Below are 21,183 nucleotides of genomic sequence, written 5' to 3'. Positions count from 1 at the left end.
CAATCTGAATTTTAACCAGCTGGCTATATTCAGCAAGGCCTCAGCCACTTGGGTTTGATTGTTTCAAACGTAAGAAAATTTAAAAATTCTCTGACATTGTCAATTGTCTGTGACCCAGCATGTATTGCAAGTGGGCAAGCAATACTCAGTGGGAAAGAGACAGAGTATAGCCTATTTTGCCTGGAGAGGTAACATTCAGTTAAGGATGGAATAAAGCAAAATGTTATAACTTCAGATCTTTGAGCTGGTTTAGGTCTCAAACCTAGCAGTACCAGTTGGGTTTGGTTTTAAAAATGTGATCCAGTTTGATGTAGTCATGTGAACTTCAGTTAAAATTAAATTCAGCCAAGATAAAACAACAGTTTAGCTTCAAGAGGGTTTGTCACTTTTATTCTGCTATACATATGTCCTTTTTGGACAGAAATATGTTGTATATACTATTGGCTTCATCTGTTAAATGGCTTTTTGTCATTTAGATATAGATGTTTTACATTTATGATCCCAACAGCTTCATTACATCCCCTGCATAAATAACATCATTTAATTTTATTAGAGAGCTGTCTGTGGCAAACTAGCATACTGGTTCATGCACTGTGATATATTCCAGTGTCAATTAGAAACACTTCACTTCACACTATACATCCCTAGAGAAAAGCAGAATGTATCCCTCATGAGTTTTTTAAAATATAAGAAATCCAAGTATAACCAGCCATTCAGTGTCACACAAAATATAAACACAACCTATGAACTTGAAAACAAGCCTTAAGAAATTGTCACACTTTGTTTGTGTTTGCTTAAAAAGAAGTCCTGTTGTTTTAGGGCAGAAGCAGTTCATTACAGCACAATCTCTCTGATTATGTTTACTTGTGTAGATCACATTTTGTGTTCATGTTCATTCCTCTGAGATTCTGTTCCACATCGACATGACTGCTTCACATCATTCCATTAATTCATCATCATCATTCTGCCAATCTCCTGTTCTACCACATCCCAAAATGTTCTACTGGATTAAGATGTAGTAACTGGAGAGGTCACTGGTGTTTCCAGTCTTCAGCTGTCCAGTTTTGGTGAGCCTGTGTCCACTGCAGCCTCAGGTTTCTGTTCCTGGCTGATAGGAGTGGAACCTGATGTGGTCTGATGCTGTTGTAGCCCATCCACCTCAATATTGGAGGTGTTGTTACCATAGTCTAATCTGTCAGCTCCAACCAGTCTGACCATGACCTCTGACCTCTCTCATCAACAAGGTGTTTTTCCTCCACAGAACTGCTGCTCACTGGATGGTTTCTGATTCTTCTCCTTCTCCTTCTCCTTTCTGAGAAAAAACTGTGTGTGAAAATCCAGACCAGCCTGTCTGACACCAACAATCATACCACAGTCAAAGTCACTGACATCACATTTTTACCTCATTCTGACGTTTGATGTGAACATTAACAGAAGCTCCTGACCTGGATCTGCAGGATTTGAATTGTACTTCGGCAATGTTATTGGTTGATAAATTATATTTCATTATTTGCTCTATTTTCGTTGACCCAGCAGTGTGATGGAGATCACAGTCAAGTGTAGATGTGCGCCCTGCCAAGTGCATCTGGGACACATGTCCTGGTAATGTCATGGTACACAAAGGTACAGGGTGGGAACAGAAAGAATACATTATCATAAATTATACATGAGTGTATTTGAGGCAGTGGCAATCATGGCTCATTACGTTTGCTTTCACTCTATTAAAATACAGGGCTCTCCTAGTCATGATGTGCTAACAGTTTAGGAATCCTGTGGAAGAGTTTTTCTCACAGGAACCTTTTTGATGTCTGGGGATGCACAGAACTTCAAATATGAATACAGAGGCTCAAATGTACTCTCTCATTTTAAAACTGAATTCACATGCTCTGTTCTGAGCAGGTAAACCTCCTAGATCGCCTGACTGCAGTGTGCTATCATATCCTCTACTGTGCCTCCCCTGTCCACTCTCCTCCCAAAGTCAGCAAGACACCAAGGGGGTGCAAGAAAATTACATCAAAATAGAGCCCATTATTTTCTTTTCGTTAAAACTATAAACATATATGTTATAAAATATGTTTCAGGTTTCTAGTCTTAGCTTTCACAGCTCTGAGCATATCAAACATAAACTACAGAAGAATGTCAGCATATCTTTCAGACACTGTTTTGCCTGACTAAAAAGTGAATGGGCGACTGCTGCACCCAGTTCTGTTCCCAGAAAACTGGAGGCAACATCATCCATCCTAAAATAGTCAGATCTTGTGACTTATAAAGAGCAGTTTGGTCTCTGTTTAGTGGTGTAGTAACCATTTCTGGGATCTCTGCTGTCCAACTGTCAATGGCTTAGAGACGTAGTAGGATGTAGGTTGTAATAATCACTTATAGAATTTAGGGGTTGTAAGGTGTAGTTTATGGTTAGAATTACAACCAGTTGTATGTTTCTGAAAAGTGGTATTCATAATTTCTGGAGTTAGATCATTATACTGCATTTTCACAGTGATAGATGAGGTACTTAGAAGATTTACTTAGGTAAAATAAGTAATATGCTGACAACAAACAATCTTAAAAAAAGAAGATAAAAACTGACTTAATTTATTTATTATTTAAATCTCCAACTATGATGAAAACAAGATAATTGAGATAAAATTATTATGCGATATAATAATTATTGTGCTGCATTCTGTTTCACAGTGATTCTCTGGTTTTGTCGGTGAATGCACAGCACGCCTTTGCTGTACAGTGGTGCACTCTCACCCCACCCCAGAAGCTCAGACTCACTCACAGGCAGGCTGTGGCATGTTAAGTTCAGCTGGAGCCAAGATGATGGAACAAGAACAAAGACTGTGCAAGATTTGGTACACAGTGGTGTCTGTACCACAAGGCAATACAACCAGTTTGTGTCATCATCTTCAGTTACAGAGTGCTCTGTGAGACAGCAGAGAAAAGTAATGACTTGACTTCTTCCACAACAGTTTTTTCAACTGATTTTTTTTCTCAAGAAAATCCACCATTCAATAAATGCATTTTCTAGGTCAATGAGTAATAGTGTTTAACACCTGTGATCTTTGCCATATCCATATTTGAGCCCTACACACACAACCATACATACAAAGTGTAACAGTAAACATACAAGTATACATATATATATACATATAATTTGCCGTCTTTCATAAATGACGAATAACTGATCTGCATCCACTGACCGTTGATGATAACTGACATTGTACTCACATCACAGACTCAGACATCTGAAGAGAAACATTTACCGTATCTTTGAGAGAATGACGGTCCTGCCTTGGCGCATGGATACGTCCTTTGGTGAAGATGCTGATAAGTCCAGCAGTTAGTGAAATACAGCGCTGTCCATGAGCCGTTAGGCTGCAGTTTGTCGCGGGGATCAGATAACAGCAGGCTCCGGCAGTTCCTCACCAACTCACTGACTAACTTTCCCCATTCTCACTACACTGGCCGTAATGCCGCGTGACGTCACTAGCCTCTCCGCCAATGTCTGTCATCAACCTGAGATCGTGGCTCAGTGCCTAGCGGTCAGATTAACTTGCTCTGACGTCATGCAAATATAAACAACGATATCAACGCCCCCCAACCCCAATTCCAAGACAGGGTATGATGGAAAACGCCTGGCTGTCCCCTCACCTAACTGCTGAGGATCGATAACATGTCGTCTTGTAGAAACTTTTACATTTGAGAGATTTTGATTTCATGGTTTACTGTGTTGACAGTATAACTCCTGTGTCGTCCATTCAACTTTCAGATGTGACAGACTACAGTCTATGGTAGCTGTAGTCTACTGTAGGAATTTATTTCAACATAAAACTGGAGGAAATGTGGTGTGATTCTTGAGATGACCTCAGATGTGAAGCCCTGACAGTCTAAATATGTGACAGATGTAGAATGAAAACTGACCCCAGTATTTCTGCTCTCCTCTCTCAGTGGATTCTGATTGTTAATTCATAGTGCAAATGTTTTAAGTTAGTGAGGGACAGGTCCAGCAGTGAAGTCTGGGTAGCTGATTTATACCAAACATGCTGATATGATGATTGACTTCATAAATCATAAACATTAAAATGATGCTCAGATGGCCTGTGGAGCATTCATAGTTATTTTAATGGTCTTACAGATAACATTTTATTAAATTGGAATTGGCTCTGTATTCCTCTCACTAACCTCTTTGCTCTTCTCTGTTTTCTTTTTAATATGGATCATATATTTTCTTGATTACATATCACCTATTGGTAATCAATGTGTGATTATGCAAAATATTTCTAATCCTGACTTATTAAAAGTCCAAATTTTGACTCTGGGTATAAGGAGGGAGTTTTGACAGGACAGAAATAAATCATGATGCAGTCATAGCCTGGTGAAAATTTACTCTGTACTACTGTAGTACAGCCAGAATGAGAAAGAGGAGACAGGGATAGTGTAGCTAGGGTTGTTAACATAACCTGTGAGAGTTAGCATGGCTAACAGGCAAACAGCAGCAGTGCACAAAGTTACACATTATAGAGTATTTTACCAAATATTCTCTGTCCTTAGACAGAGTGGAAACATTGCAAAAGTGTTTTTATGCTTGGCTGAGCTGAAAAAGGTGGTGTATCAGTAAAAGCAAAATGCGACAAAGCACAATAGAAACAGATTCATGTTGCAGTCAGACTAAAATCTGTCTTATCCACATCATATGGCTAGAGACAGGAAAGGACAGGAAATGTTGTGGGTAGGTTTGTAAAGATGCAGAAGTTAGCATGGCTAGCAGATTAACAGCAGTCCCAAAGTTTATTAACAGCATTTTATCAAACTGACTTTACTGTCACTAGCCTCTGTCACCGCAGCCCAGCATCTCTCCCTCTCTGCTTATGTCACAGGAGGGAATAAGTTTAATCTATTGACCTGAGAACTGCATGTTTTGTTTATGATTTCATTATTATTGTTGTCATCATCATGATTATCCTATGGTTTGTGTATATATATACTTGATTTGTTATTTGCAGTGTTTTGTTGTATGGGTTGTGTTTATTTGGTGTGACTCTGTGACTTGGTGTGATGATTGGTGATTGAGAGACACTTGTGCCAAATGCAATCACCTACTGTTGTGGGATGGTGCGCTGCTTTGGGCTTGATTTGATCCAAGTGGGAGACGCCTCCTCTCACATGACAGAGAGGAGGACAGTGGTCACCCAGAGGGCACAGTTGGAAGGGAGTGTGTCGGCAGCAGGGAACGAGCCAAGCCAAACAAGTAATATTTCCTGTATGAGAGGTCTGTCCCACCCCCTCTGAAGTTGGGGAAACCTCATCAAAAATGCCACTTATGTTTGTTTCAGTGTGTGTTCTACTGTGAGTTAACCACTGTGTTAGAATAGTGTCAACCTTGTTGTTCATGTATAGTACACTGTGGACACACAGTGTACTATACACACAGCTGTTATTTTGACCACTGATAACTAATATTTAAACTAATATTTCTTATTTCAAAGAGTGTGTGAAACCACCTCCATCCACACATCACTGTACCAGAAGCTTGCCGCTGTATTTAATGTTCTTCCTACTGTAGCATCAGTTTGAGAGAACTAGCATGCCATCAACTTTCATTATAGTTGCTTATCTGGGCACCGTCTAAAACACCACCCTGCATAAAGGGATTACAGGTTGTAATGACTAAACCAGTGACCAAATAATGAATCCAAACATTCTCACCTTATAATAACACATCAAATCTGTAGTTGCAAACGTTATGTCACAAATAAAGCCACAATCCATTAGGTGCAGTTGCAAATATTACTAAGGTGTAAATAGATGTTTGGTCTTTGCAGTCTTTTCCTGGGGTTAAATGGTCAATGGAGTTTTGTTCTGTGTCTGAATCATCCTTTCCAGTGACAGATCAGAAACATCTGATATTTTTTTCTGAAACAGACAGTCCAACAGCATTTCTCTCAAGCTACTTTTCATTCATTCATTCATTTCCACCTGTTTATTCAGAGTGTTGAAAAAAAAAACTCTCAAGTCCTTAAAAGTTTGCTCTAGTGGTGGTGATTTATTAGTATTCCAGAATACTGTGAGTCTGCTGACACACAGAGCAGGTCTGAGACAGCAAACTGACCAAGAGTGAAGAGCAGGGGGCCAGTTATACTGTGGTACAGGGTTGTGATCAAACAGTATGTAAATGTGAACAGTATACTGTGAGTACAGGGGAGTGGTCAAACAGTATGTAAAGGTGGGGTGAACAATGATACAGGATGGGATCACAGAGGGAATGGATATTTACATTCACAGATCTTATAGTGACACAGACAAGACCTTTTGTTAACTCAGCAGGGAGCAGAAAGAGCCCCCAGACTTGATCAACTTGACACTGTAAGGTGACATAATCAACATTAGAAGGTATGATAAACAGAAGGACAATGAAGAGGCACACAATTGCAAGTAGTGGTTTCAGACATTATTTAATTATGAAGTCCTTACTAATCAAAAGGTGTATTTTCTTTCTCAGGAGTTGGGTCATGGTAGCAACAGGCTAAGTAGGCAACTACTACCAAGTGTAACACAATGAATGCTTTTGAGGAGAGAGGCTCAGTGAAAGTATTATATGTATTATATGCATTATATGTTCTTTTGTTTAATGCATACAGAGTCCTTTAAAACCAGAAAAGGACTCTGTATGCATTAAACAAAAGGAATTATCACAACCTTGCAACATAAAAGTTCTTCTCAGTAACATTCATAACTGGAATTAATGAACAGCTTATTAACACTAATAAAGCCATTAAATACCACTTATAAATGTAGTTTAAAGAGGATGTGAACTTTGGAAAGTGAAATGATTCAGCTAGAAATGGTTATCTACAGATTCCCCCTGCAATATGTTTCCAAGCAGATATTTTATACCTGATACATTCTACAGGTGTCTTTCCTTGCAGTGTGGGTTGTGAGGTTCATCACTGAAACCTACTGGTTCAGCTCAATAATGACCTATTCTCATTGTTTTTTATTTTGCATCATTTAGCCAGACTATGCTGGCAATGTGGATATGTTGTGAATCTGTACTTTACTGTGCTGTAGGTAGACATCAAAAGGTGGATGTTAGTCCTAAATTCACAGCATGAGGGAGCGTTCTCAGGTTCCAGTCCGACACCACTTTGACTCTGCTGCCACCTGTTGGTGCATAAGCTCTCCACAACTCATCCAAAACAAATTGAATGATGAAAACAAACCAGTTAGACTTAAATCCAAGTGAGTTCCTGCCATCTTCAAAATCCCTCTGTTAATAGAGAAAAGAGGAATGTTACTCTTTCCACTATCTGCTGAGGAGCAGAAATAAAATAAGCTTTTAACTTGTGTTTTGTCTTTTGTCTTGACAGCTTGGGAGTTTACAGTCTTGTACTTATTGTGTTTTTCATCAGTCTAAAAGTGGAAAGGGACTTACAACAAATTGATATATATCGGTTATAACCACCAAAGGCAAGGCAGACATAGTTGGATGTGGTTAAAATAGACTTTGTGGCCTTTGGAACAAACTGAAAATTGTGCTTTTGTTGAAAAGAGATCAAACAGAAATGAACTGATTACTGCTGAACAATATGGCTAAATATAGAACTCAGTGAGTAAATCTGCAGGCAATTTATCTTTTGTTTTTTGTGAAAGGAAAAAAATATGAATATATGTCAATGTCATTCTGCTTAAGCCATAGGGAAGAGCCTGTAAGTAAACAGGCTACATTAAAATAAAGAATGAATTAATAATCTGATGGAAACTGTAGTGTCTGAAAGTTCATTTATCCTCTGGGAAAACCCAAGGCTTCACGTGATTTCTACTTGCTGGGGTCATGTTTAAGTCAATGGTTGTGAACATAAAGATGTAAGTGTTAGGGAGAGGGGCTTTTTCTTCCCTTTTCTCTGTTTCTTGGAATAAGAGGTCATTGAATGAGGTCAGGATGTTTTGCTAGATTATAAAACATGTAAACAAGTACCCTATATATACTGATGTTTAGAGCTGTTAGGGAGAGAGATCCATATTAGCTCGGATCCTCTCACAGGCTACTGCAGTGCTTGTTTTGATGCTGAACTTCTTTGTAATAAACCTTTATATACAAGAAAGACAGTGTCAGCCGAGATCTTCTCTTCATCATCTTCACATCATCACCATCGAATATACTACAAAACTCTCTTGCTCTTCACAGTAATCTGAACAAAAACGGTCACTGAGAGATAACCTTCAAGATAAAAGCACTTGTGAGATTTATCATTAATTAAAACCATTCTGACTGCTTTTGGTCTTGTACATAGCTACTTTACATCTGCATGTTGTTTTAATTCATAGGCTGTTGTATGAATTTGCGGAGGTTTGGAGGTTTTCTGCTGTTGAGAGCTATAGATTCATAGAAATGACACATTTATTCTGAAAAAAAAAGAAAAAAAAACAACTGGAAGTCTTGCCGTTCTTGGTAACGGAAAAGAGAGACAACATAATGACAGGTTACTAGTTCCTGTTTAGAAGGGAAGTCAAGCCACTGTGAAGCTACACAAAAGCAACCGTCAACGTTAAATTGAACGGCGGGTGTGGAGCGGGTGAAAGTGACGTAAAGTTTAGTGACATCACTGACGTGTTAGTCAGATTGCTGGAAAAGCTAAATCCCCATGAAGCACCGTGTTACGACCAGACAGTAAAACTGGGAATAAATCAAAGTAATAGGGTCCGGACATGTGAAGGATGCAGTCCGGCTTTAAGTCGAACTGGGACTTTACTGTATACTGGGGAGGGGGCCGTGAGATCCAGTTTCAGATGGGACAGGCGAGCCTTGAGGATGGGGCTGACCACTCTGACCAGGATAAACGTGTATTTTTAGCGCTGTGCATCCCGCTGTCAGAGGTGGAGGGTGTGTGTTTACGCATCAGGTAGAACACCCATAGGCCCTACTAACCCGCTACAGAGGTGGTGGATGCCCATACACGTCAGCACCTCCTCACACAACGGCAGCATTCATGTGTTTACCTCAGCTCTGAGCAGGGCAAAAGCAATGGCTCTGAAATCGCGGAGACCGTGGACGACAATGATTTTCGGCGTCTTTCTCGGATTCACCGCGTCCTCTTGGCTCATCGTACCTCAGGTTCTGGAGAGTACACGGAAAAAATCCCTGGTGTGTTTGTACTACAGTGACTCCTCCATTGGTAGAAGTCCCGACATCCACGAGGACACTGCGGTTGTCAAAGACCGGGACAACCCGCATTTCAGTCGGGAGGAGGACGGGATATTTAGCGCGGGGAACAGTAGCGGAGAAACCGGGAGACCCGTAAGTAGACCAAGGCATTTCCTCTATGTCGGCGTTATGACGGCGAAAAAATACTTGAGGTCTCGCACCGTTGCTGCATACAAGACCTGGGCGAGCTCCATACCCGGGAAAGTGGAGTTCTTCTCGAGCGCTGGGTCCGGTACGGTCCTCTCGCCCGTCCCAGTCCCAGTGGTTTCGCTGGCAGGTGTGGACGACTCCTACCCGCCACAGAAGAAGTCATTCATGATGCTGAAGTACATCCACGACCACTACCTGGATAAATACGAGTGGTTCATGCGGGCAGACGACGATGTTTATATAAGAGGTGATTCTTATATGAGTATATATAAGTGAGGCTGCAGAGAAAGTATGTTTTATGTTTACCTCTCTTTGTATGATGATTTAAGAGCTACTCTTGTCAGTGAAATTTCCCTCATTTATTCTGATGAGTTCTTTGGGGGAATGATTATAAGAAACTTGAGCTGTACTGTAGGAAGCATTTGTTGAGCCTAGGAGAAAAGATAAAGTTATTTGTTTGTGTGTTGTTGTGTTTGTGTTTGTGTTTGTGTGACTAATATTTCACCACTGCAATAATATTTTTGGTGTCATATTGTAAACATTCATGTAGGCTGCACATTTGTATGTGCATGACACAAATATATAAAAACAAATAACATAAAAACAACATGATAGTTTTGTTAGTTCTACTTGTATTCATGTTTACACTGACCAAAGTAGTCAGTCAAAAAAAAAAAAGCTTTAATTTTCCTGTTGTTTCAAACTGTATCCAGCCAAGGATGACTGTATATAGAAAAAGCCATCTATTTTCTCCCACTTCACCCTCTTCCAGGTGAGAAGCTGGAGCTGTTCCTGCGGTCACTGAACAGCAGTAAGCCCCTTTACCTTGGCCAGACGGGCTTGGGCATGGCTGAGGAGTTGGGCAGATTGGCCCTAGAGCCTGGAGAGAACTTCTGCATGGGAGGCCCTGGGATGATCTTCAGTAGAGAGGTGCTACGCAGAATGGTCCCTCACATCAGTACCTGCCTGAGAGAGATGTATACCACCCATGAAGATGTGGAAGTGGGCCGTTGTGTGCGACGTTTTGGAGGAACACAGTGCGTGTGGTCTTATGAGGTAAGGATTGAGTTAATCTGCTTAGTGTTCATTCCTGTGAAATCATGATGACAGTAGGTAAATGTGATCAGCTCTGTGGAAATTCAGTTGTGAATTATGAAGTTTTTTATAATTTCCGAAATAACTACTATAGTGGTAAAAAAAAAAAAAAAAAAAGTCAGCAAAGCCGTTGAATAACCTGGTTTTCTGCATTAACTGGTCATAAAACGTGACCTGATCTTCATCTAAGTCACAACTACAGACAAACACAATGTGTTTAAGACTACCTCATATGGGCGGCACATGGGAGGTGGATTGAACACCCAGGTGTCATCCCTGTGTACTTAAGTACTCGTTGACATTATCAAAGTCCAAACTTGTGCAGTCCATCCCAAGCTCTCAAGAAGCACAGACAAAATTTGTACTGCAGTCTGACCTTATCTGCTTGGCAAGACCTCTGACTCTGACTCATCGCCTCGATCACCTCAATATGCACTGCTCTAAAGCACATACAAGAAAACATCACAGCCTATCTTTTAGAGTTGGAGTAGTCCTCGTACACTGCCACCCCTGACACTTGTCTTGAACAGAGAAAGAGTGGGCTATACAGATTACTGCCACCGCTGTAAGTATTGAACTTGGACAAGTGTTCAAGGTGTGGAGAGTGCATATGCTCTGGAACATGTGTCAGATTGGTTGTTACCTGGTCATAGGTGTCTTGTGATTTAAATGGGTGCAAGACTGCATCTTGCAGAAAAGCTGGGCCCATGAACCATATCATGCTGCTTAGAAGGGCTGGTGACACTGATCTTGATCCAATGTCAGCTGGATTTGTGTCTGAATGCACATACTTCCACTGGTTCCACTGATTGCCAGATACGTTGAACCCTTTTGTGCACGTAGACATAAAATCTGACCGATTGTAGATGTATCAGAGCACTTCCCTAACTTCCCTATATATGAGACATCTTCGAAAGTCACATCCATCTCTTCGACAATCAGCTCAATGATCCACGGCAAGTACAGCTGCGCACAGTTCCAGTCTTGGGATGGTTATGCCATGCCTTCCTCTGTGCGAAAGGACTTTAGACCATCATCCACATAAAACTCACCGTCAATAAATCTTGTTGCATCATTCACATAGTCTGCCTCTGCTTCTTTAGCTGCTCTCCATAATCCACACACAGCCACAGTGCAGGTGGGACTGTTGCCAAATAGGTGAACTTGCATTCTGTCCTCAATTACATGAGATGTAAGAACATTGTTCCTGTACCACAGAAAGTGAAGGAAGTCTCTGTAATCCTCCCTCGCCACAAAACAATGGAACTTATGCGCAGTGTCAGTGGTGATGGCCACCTATTCTTTCCTGAACTTCATCAGCATGTCGTTGAGTGACACAACTCATATGGTGTGCTGGAGTCGAAAACCACAAAGAGCTTATCAGGCTTCCTGGGACGGTACACCCTGAACAGGGAGAGGTACCAACACTCCTGTCTGTGTTGTAGAGGTGGTGCATGTTCTTTGTTGATCATGCTACCATAAATTCTAGGAAGTTGAAGTTACTTAGGCACTTGACTGAATATCTCTCTCACTCTAACTTAGTTGTCGCATGGCTGTAGATTGCTTGCATGACCGTTATCCAAGACAGTTGTGTTGTAGCTACTCACTTCTGATGGTCTGTGAGCACCTCCCAAGCATACGACACCAATAACAATCCACCCTATGTCCAGTCTTTGAGCAAAAGGCGCATTAACAGGACCATTTATCTGTTTGCAGACCTTGTGAGCCCTCAGGATGTCTCTGCCCAGCAAGAGCAGTATGTTCGATGTGCTGACTATTATAAACCCATGAGCTCTTCTACCTGTAGTCGTGTGTCTTCAGCATGGCCCAGAGATGTTGAAGATGCTGAAAAACTCAGACCATGCAAGAAAGCAGTTGCTTTGTTCATCCTGTATTGCATACATAGTCTTAGATTCTTCTCTGCGCCAAGGTGGATATACACTCACCAAACATATTTCTGCATGTACACCTTCCCCACAAACTTGCGTGCACCTCGATGTGACCTTCTGGTTGTCTGCTTTGTCTCCCTCCCCACCATGCTCTGAGGTGGGGGAAGATGACGTAGACTTCCAGGTTGGTGGCCCTGGATGAAACTCTGCCACATGACTGGTACTGTCACATTCAGTGTATTTAAGTTGAGCTGAACAGTTCCTGGCCAGATGGTCAGTGGAGGAGCTGCATCTGAAGCAAACAGAATGTTCTTTTAAGAGCTGCTTGCGCTCCTCTGAGGTCTTTTCCGGAAAACCTCTGCATGAGGTTTTTTATGTAGAGGGCAATGTTTCTTTGGGACTTGTAGCTTTCTGTCTTCTCTAACCTCAGATTGATTTGTGGGAGAAACTTGTGTCTTGTGAGCATGACAAAACCTGCTCCTTTTCTCCGCTGCGGCTTGTACAAAGAGGTTAAAGCTGGGATCTGTGTGGGCTCAGTTTGAACAAAGTCTGCAAACACAGAGAAGGGAGGGAAACTGACATAATGAACATGTTTGTATCTTCACCCAAAGGATATCAATTTTTCTTGGATGTTTTGTGGGAGTTTTTCTATGATTGGGTTAACTCCCCCGAAATGTCCAAGTATGACAAGCCTGGGAGGTAGCGGTCAAGCCTAGCTGCGTCCAGTTCTAACAGCAGGTCTGTGAGATCATGCAGTTTATTTGGGTCTTTTGTTGTGATTTTGGGGACGCTTTCCAGTTTACTGAAGAGAGCCTGTTCAAAAGCTTCAGGAGAGCCATATATTTTTGAGCTGCTCCCATGCCATCGCTAGCTCAGCAAAAAGATGTCAGATATTGATTTAATTCTTTTAACTTGTTCTGCTGACTCTTTTCCAAGATGCTTAATTAAGATGTTGAGTTCTCCTGCAGATCTAAACCAGCAATGGCAGTATAAAAGGATGCTTTCCATGCCCTGTAGTTTACTGGCTAGTCATCATAGGTGGTAAGTCCTAAGGTCACCAGATGGCTGCGGGTTAGATGTTTACCCACCTTTGTGGTCAGAGAATGGCCATAACCAACATTATAGGGTGCTCCACAAGCAGCCTGGTACACAGTATGGTGAATGTTTATCAATGCTTGGGGATGGTGGTACTCTATTAAACTGCTGTATATGTTTATACAGTCTACATCAACCGAGGTGTGAAAGCCTTGCAAGCTCGTAACACCAGCTATCCAACCAGCTAAACGTTTCTCACAAAAATGTCACTGCAAAGTTGCTGCTGTTTATGGAGTTACTGAGGGATTTCTTTGTGAAACTGCAAACAATCCAAAAAATGACCTTATTAATGTCCAATAAAGACAATGAAGAAGGCTCATCTGAGCTTTCAAACACAGAGCACTGGCATAGCTACATACCATCAGCTCATACAAATGAATAGCAAGAAGACTAACTTTTGCACAGACACAAATTAATGTAGTGAACACACATTGGAACAATACTGTTTCTTACAGACATTGCTTCAGTGTGCAGAAATATAAAGAGTTATGTCCCAATACGAAGCTACAGACCACGGCACAGCCAACTGCCTTCTCTGTGTGTTCAAAGTTGTTCAAAGAGCAAAAAAATGCTCACTAAAAATCACAGGATAGTACTGTTACACTATGAACAAGGTAAATTAACATCACACATTATCATAGGGCACAACCCGAGGGGACATAAAAACATCTATTTAGATGGTGTCTTGCTGTCATGGTGAGTATGAAATGTTGTAAACTAGATGTTTACAAAATGATTACTAACAAAATAGATCAATAAATCAATAAATTTATTTAGGGGCGGCTGTGGCTCAGGAGGTCGAGCAGTCACCCCACCAATCAGAAGGTCGGTGGTTCGATTCCCGGCGCCTCCAGTCCGCATGCCGAAGTATCCATGGGCAAGATAGTGAATCCCAAATTGCCTCCAATGTGTGTCAGGTGTGTGAATGTGTCTGTGCTAGAAAGCACTATTTGTATAGAACAAGTGCTGTATGAATGTTTGTGTGAATGGGGTGAATGTAATCTGTAGTGTGAAGCGTTTTGAGTGGTCGAAAAGACTAGAAAAGCGCTATATAAGTACATGCCATTTACAAAGACAATCGTCTCATGCACCCATTAAACAGTAGCATGCTGACTAGAATTACAGCAGATGGTCTTATCCATTATGATAAAGCTGAAATGCTGCACAACTGCATCCGCTGGGGTTTAGTGGGAACATGAAGACACCAGCCCAATCATTAGAACATACTTTTCAGTATATTGGTCAGCAAAATGCTGACTTCAGTTCACAGTTCAAAAGCATGGTTAGTCTATTTTGACCAAGGTGACATATGGCAAAAGTGAGAGTGTTATTTGTAGTGATACTTGGACATCATTCATGCTCTTAATATTGTGTTGCAACTCTTTTCACAGATGCAACAGCTCTTCTATGAGAATTATGAACAAAACAAGAAAGGTTTCATTGAAGAACTTCACAGTAGCAAGATCCACAATGCCATTACACTGCACCCCAACAAAAAGCCTGCCTACCAATACCGGCTCCACAGCTTCACGCTGAGCCGTGAGATCTCAAGGCTTCGGTACCGCACCATCCTGCTCCACCGCGAAGGCCTGATTATGAGTTACCTCAGTGATACAGAGGTACTGTGGGAAGACCAACAGCTGGGATCCCCACCTTCATACATGCACTATCAGCCCAATGAGAGAAATGATGTAATTGAGTGGGATTTCCTTACAGGTCGCCACATTTATTCTGCTGTTGAGAACAAGATTGCCCGCCAAAGCCTTGGGAACTTGCTTCGGACTGCACTGGAGGACATTATACTGCAGGTCATGGAAATGATTAATAAGAATTCAAAAACACGTGGCCGTGTAATTGACTTTAAAGAGATTCAGTATGGCTACTACAGAGTGGATCCAATGCATGGTGCAGAGTACATCATAGACCTACTGCTTCTGTACAAGAAACATAAGGGACGCAAAATAACAGTGCCTGTGAGGCGGCACGCTTACCTTCAGCAGCCCTTTAGCCGGCCCTTCTTTACTGAAATTGAAGAGTTAGATGTGGTTGAACTTGTGACTAACATCAACTCTGAATCCCAATCCCTGTCTTTCCTGTCCAACTCTCTGAAGTTCTTGTCCCCTTTCCAGTTCTATGGATCAACAAGGGAAATATGGAAGCAAAGCCAGAAGAAGGTCAACATTGTCGTCCCACTGTCTGGTCGTTACGACACCTTTGTCCACTTCATGGAGAACTTTGAGGAAGTGTGTTTGATAGCCAAACTAAATGTTAAACTCTCCATTGTTCTTGTGGACAATGAGAGAACTCAGAACAGCGAAAAACATATTCAGTTAATCAAAGACTACCACAGGAAGTATCCTACAGCTGACCTTTCCATAATCCCCATGACAGGCAACTTTTCACGAGGCCTGGCTCTGGAGCTGGGCTCCTCACAATTTGACAATGACACCCTACTGTTCTTCTGTGATGTTGATCTTATCTTTAGCGGTGATGCCTTGCAACGCTGTAGAGACAATGCTGTCCAAGGAAGACAGGCCTATTTCCCTGTTGCCTTTAGTCAGTACAACCCCAAGATAGTGTATACCGAGAAGGCCCAAAGAGAAAACAAATTTGTACTGACTAAGAAAAGTGGTTTCTGGCAAGATTATGGCTTTGGAATCACCTGTGTTTTCAAGAGTGATTTACTAAAAGCAGGAGGTTTTGACACCTCAATCCTAGGCTGGGGGCTGGAAGATGTGGACTTGTTCACAAAAGTTATTAATTCTGGTTTGAAAGTGTTGCGCAGTCAAGAACCAGGAATTTTCCACATTTATCATCCTGTCCACTGCAACACAAGTCTTGAGCAGAAGCAATATAAAATGTGCCTTGCATCAAGAGCAAGTACCTTTGCATCAACAATGCAGTTGGCAGAGCTGTGGCTGGAGAAACACATAGAAATAGGGTATAACAGAACTTCATCTGACATTTGAGTCCTCCTTGGTACCTCAATACAAGCTTACCTCACCTCTGCTTGAATGGAGACAGCAATGGACTGTGTGTGTGTGTGTGTGTGTGTGTGTGTGTGTGTGTGTGTGTGTTGAAGTGTGACTATGGGTCAGAGGTCTTTGTAGGCTGCAAAGTTTGACCCAGAAAAGACCCAAGACTAGACTATTTTAAACAGATGGACCTAACTAATTAAAAGTGTTAGGGTCAGACCCAAATCTAAACTGACCTGACAGTAGGTCGGCCCAGTGCAAATAGATCCAGATTAAATAGTACAAGAACAGCTCAGAATCCAGAGTCTAGGATTTCTACACCAGATTTATTGGAAACAAACACCAGTGTTTACTTTCTTATTAAATTCCAAAGCAGCTGGGAAAACCACTGATTGAATACAAAAGTCCTATTGGTTGGTACATTGGACATTGTACAGTTCACTTAAGTATTACAGATTTATTTTTTCTCTGTCAGTGATGCTAATATAGAGCTCTGGGACTTTTATTGCAGTTACTTGGGGGCCAAGCCAAAAAGACACAAAGAGGCTATAAGCTGTATCACCCAAAGCAGGGGTTCTCAAACTTTTTGGGGCCACGGACCCCTTACGGGGGACCCCCTCATAATCCTCACAGCAATTAATAAATATGTTTACTGCCATTTGTACTCCTAGATACTGTAGTAATTATTTTATTTTTTATTTTATAAATTATTTTAAACGTTTCAACCCAAATACTTAAGACCTCTTTCATAGAAATGAACTTAAACAAATTAAATTTGAATACTTTTAATTGCAGGGACATTTATGTTCAAAGTACATTTGGAAAATGATGATTCACAAAGGGGGCAATATTTGCATGGCCTCAGCTGTGAGTTCAGGATAGTCATGTGAGAGGGAAGGCTAAAAGTTTTCATGATTAACCTGCGGTAATCAGGCCCTCAGTGTCCTATCACAGTTTAATTCCAACAGCTGCTCTTCTGCCATATCTGTCAGGCAATTTGCTTTTGCAGCTGGTGCAAAGGGGTCACACACCCAGTCCCAGAGCATCAGTGTTCACATCGGAGAGGTATGAGCTGAAGTGCGAGGTGGCGACCTCTCTTACTGTAGCTACAGACACATTGTGGTCTTTGGGAGTTATTGGCTTAGTATGTTTAGTTATACACTTTTTTAGTGATATGTCATAACTTAATTAATTTGTTGCAAATTATTTTGCAGACCCCCAAGCTATGGCTTACAGACCCTGAGGGGTCTGGGCACCCCATTTTGAGAATTGTGGACCCAAAGTACCTGAGGGGTGATTTCAAATGATATGTAATGACAGGAAATGAAAAGAAAAGAAAAATATAAATATTCTAGTCAAATCATTAGTATGTTGAAGCTTACAGACTTAGTGACTTGTTAGGTCAAAATACAAAATAAAACTGGGATAATGTTCGTTGAAAATGTTGGTTGGTTTTTCAATGAATATAATGTAGACATGAAGGCATTATGTGTGCCATCACTCCACCACTACTGTCCAATAAAAGCAAAAAAGAAAAAAAGAGCACAAATGCATATAGAAAAAAAATGTAAAAATCTTCTGTGTTCGGTATATTAGGCAGCATAGCTGCCTTCAGGCGAAAATACAGTCTGAAGATGGGGTATGCTTGAAAACACAATGAATTTTTGAAAATTAGGTCCCTTCTTGAGGACATTCATGGCTGTTCACACAAAAATGATGGATGTAGTTGTGTGAAGAATGAAAAATAAAGCTTGAGAGAGAAGATAAAAACCTGCTGCTTTAATGCCACCACACAGCAAGTCAAGAACTGTGTGAAGGTGGTGTGTGTGTGGGGCTGTTGAGTGGGAACGTTATAAAAATTGTTGGACACAGTGCCATGTGGTGGACTACAAAGACCCAAGACCTGGTTCGATTAGGGCCAATTCCAATTATAGTTTCCGTGTTTTTTTCCTTTCATTCAGTTCTACAAGTATTTTCCAAAGGACATTGTCAAGCTAAGCAAAATACTTCATGGCTTCTCTCTGAATTAGCCTGGCTCCTACAGAGCCATATTTATTTAATCAGAAAACTGTGCATTTTCTTGTTAGAATGAGAAAATTGAATCCTTTCATATTTTATGAAGAACTGAAGACTACACTGAGTGACACACAGATTCAAAGTTAAGTTGAAGATCATTTGCCAAGATTCTGTCATGTTAATGGATTTGCCCAAGAATAATGGCTTTAAAGTCTGTGAGCAATAACAGCTGCTATAGTAACAACTGATTATTTATAATAAATGTTCAGATATTTTGTCACTGTGTCTGTGATTTTATAGGCTGTCTTTGCTTTCATCCCATGCAAGTATCTGAATTGGTGTGACAATATTGTTACATACATCTTTGCATGCTTCAGTAAAGTACAAGCTAAGGAAACATCATTATATTGAGAATGGATCATCATCATTTTGCATCATCCCTGACAGGTGTCAGGTCACACAACTGTATCAATCAATTGTGATGCATTTTGGGATCACTAACTAAAAGTAATGTACATGCCATAGATGCCATTTATTTAATTGCATTGTGTGGATATTTGGGTGCTGTATATAGTGCATAAATTCACATTGAGAGTTTGAACAACATTTAATTTTTTTTCAATGCTCAGTGAACATTCCATAAATGTTCCCTCACTACTCATCCATTTGACTCCAAGCTTCATGGGTTTATCGCTGAGGACCCAGGGAAGTGCAATATAGACTGAAGTTTTATGAGTTCTCGAGAAAGCTTCAAACATCACTTTTCTACATGTTACTTGACTTGAAGAAAGAGGCAGAACTACAATACAAGGGCAGTGCAGCACCTGGACAATTTACAGCACACACAGGCCAGGGTGTTGAGAAAGACAGAATCCAACTACAACATCACTATCACTTATTGTAGAAAACTTTAGGGAGCTATTTGTTAGAGTTTTCATTTAACTTGCTGCTGAGCTTGGGAGCTCTCTGCACTTTTTGTTAGAATTTTTGTTGCAAATCTGAAAAGCTGTTTAATAAACATATGCTTAAAGGCATTTAAACAAAGTTAAGTCTTGGAGTTTGTATTATTCAAAATTTTGACGCCAATATTTTCACTTTTACTGCAAATGAATATCGGCTCCAAATATCAGTTATCGGCAATGATCCCCCTAATTTTTCATGTGTCTGAGCATACACACAAACTCCCTGAGAATTCCTTGGACCACTGTGAGGAACATCAGACGCGCACACTGTCGCACACTGTAATTTTATGCGCTACATAGTTTTGCTGTGTGCAGAGACAGCAGGAGCAGTGCGCGATTGCGCAGGCGTGCAGCTTAGAGGGAACACTGGTTGTCGGCCTCCTTGACTACTAATAATCAGTATTGGTATCGGCCCTGAAAAAAACATATTGGTCTATCTTTAGTAATTTTACATTATTCTGGGTTGTAACATTGAAAAACTTGTTTTGACAAAGGAGTCTGTTGGCAGCGGGAGGGGGTCATAGTTAAGTCAGAAAAGGGTGGTTTAACATCAAGAAAGCATGTCTTACCAACTGATGAAAATATCCTAAATACTCTATAGCAGACCTGTATTTTTAGTGGCAAATAAATTACTGATATGGCTATACAATGATTAAAGGAGGCGTTTGTTAATTTTGTGCATGAATGATTTGTTATGTTACATCTGTTGGCCTACTGAGAGCAGAGACAGTAAGAGACAGCAACAATAGGTAACAACAAACATTATGGAAAAAAGTATGAACTATAAATACTAAGTCTTTAAAATATATATACGGGAGAATATATACAGGAAAGTAATTTAAGTTGCAGTGCAGTATTTTTGTCTAAGAGTGGCTGTGCAAAAACAGGCAGTGAAATATATAGGAAATATGTACAATATTACAACATGTGTTACTGTTAGTGAATGAAGTGAATAGATAGTCCCAGTATTTTCAGAATGTGTGTACAGGTGGCAGTGTTCATCTGACACACACAGGTGAGTTGTTGTAAAGAGCTATGGAGAATGGCAGGAATTATTTCCTGTTGCGTTCCTTGTAACAGCGGAGCTGAATGAGTCTGTTGGAGAATCAGCTCTGCTGTCTCTGTGTTGTTTCATGAAGGGGGTGGGATGAGTTCTCCATGATGGAGAGCAGTTTGTTCAGTGATCTCTTGTCCCTCACTGACTCAAATGTCTCCATCTTGTGTCCAATGACAGTCCCAGCTTTGTGGATTAGTTTGTTGAGTCTGTTGGCATCCCTGGCACTGATGCTGCTCCCCCAGCAGACTACAGCAAAGTAGATGGCACTAGCAACCACTGACTGGTAGAAGATCTCCAACATTTTGTTGCACACATTGAAGGATCTGAGCTTCCTCAGGAAATAGAGTCTGCTCATCCCCTTCTTGTATACGGCATCAGTGTTGGAGCTCCAGTCCAGTCTGTCATTCAAGTGGACACCCAGATATTTGTAGTCCTCCACAATTCCAACCTCCTCACCCATGATGGTTATGGGTCTGGTCACAGTCCTAGTCCTCCTTAAATCCATCACCAACTCCTTGGTCTTGTTGATGTACAGGAACAGATGATTCCTATTACACCACTCCACAAAGTTTTTTATTAAACCCCTGTACTTCGACTCCTGCCCATTTCTAATACACCCCACCACTGCATTAGAGTCATCAAAGAACTTCTGCAGATGGCAGATGTTGTGCTGAAAGTCTGAGGTGTATAGAGTGAACAGAAATGGAGACAGGACAGTCCCCTGAGGTGCTCCTGTGTTACT

General features: G+C 40.9%; 1 protein-coding gene and 1 long non-coding RNA gene across 3 annotated transcripts; one reads left to right on the top strand and one right to left on the bottom strand.

The window, feature by feature from the left end:
* Positions 1-362: 362 nt before the first annotated feature.
* Positions 363-3,484, bottom strand: LOC127140514 (uncharacterized). Of its 2 annotated transcripts, XR_007811003.1 has the most exons (3): positions 3,264-3,484; positions 1,403-2,922; positions 363-1,312 (listed from the first exon to the last, which is right to left on the bottom strand). It is a non-coding gene; the product is annotated as an uncharacterized LOC127140514 (long non-coding RNA). The 2 variants fall into 2 exon arrangements; XR_007811002.1 differs by lacking the exon at positions 1,403-2,922.
* Positions 3,485-8,579: 5,095 nt separating this feature from the next.
* Positions 8,580-18,702, top strand: LOC108900706 (chondroitin sulfate synthase 1-like). Its single transcript, XM_051068467.1, is given in 5 exon segments — positions 8,580-9,142; positions 9,178-9,272; positions 9,274-9,599; positions 10,125-10,408; positions 14,823-18,702. Coding segments are annotated over 5 exon segments (2,481 nt in total). The 5' UTR covers positions 8,580-8,944; the 3' UTR covers positions 16,401-18,702.
* The last annotated feature ends 2,481 nt before the right edge of the window (positions 18,703-21,183 follow it).

The sequence above is a fragment of the Lates calcarifer genome, unplaced genomic scaffold, assembly GCF_001640805.2.
Source record: "Lates calcarifer isolate ASB-BC8 unplaced genomic scaffold, TLL_Latcal_v3 _unitig_4595_quiver_802, whole genome shotgun sequence".
Classification (NCBI taxonomy): domain Eukaryota; kingdom Metazoa; phylum Chordata; class Actinopteri; family Centropomidae; genus Lates; species Lates calcarifer.
The sequence above is the reverse complement of the archived record's forward strand: the minus strand, read 5'-3'. Positions and strand labels throughout refer to the sequence as shown.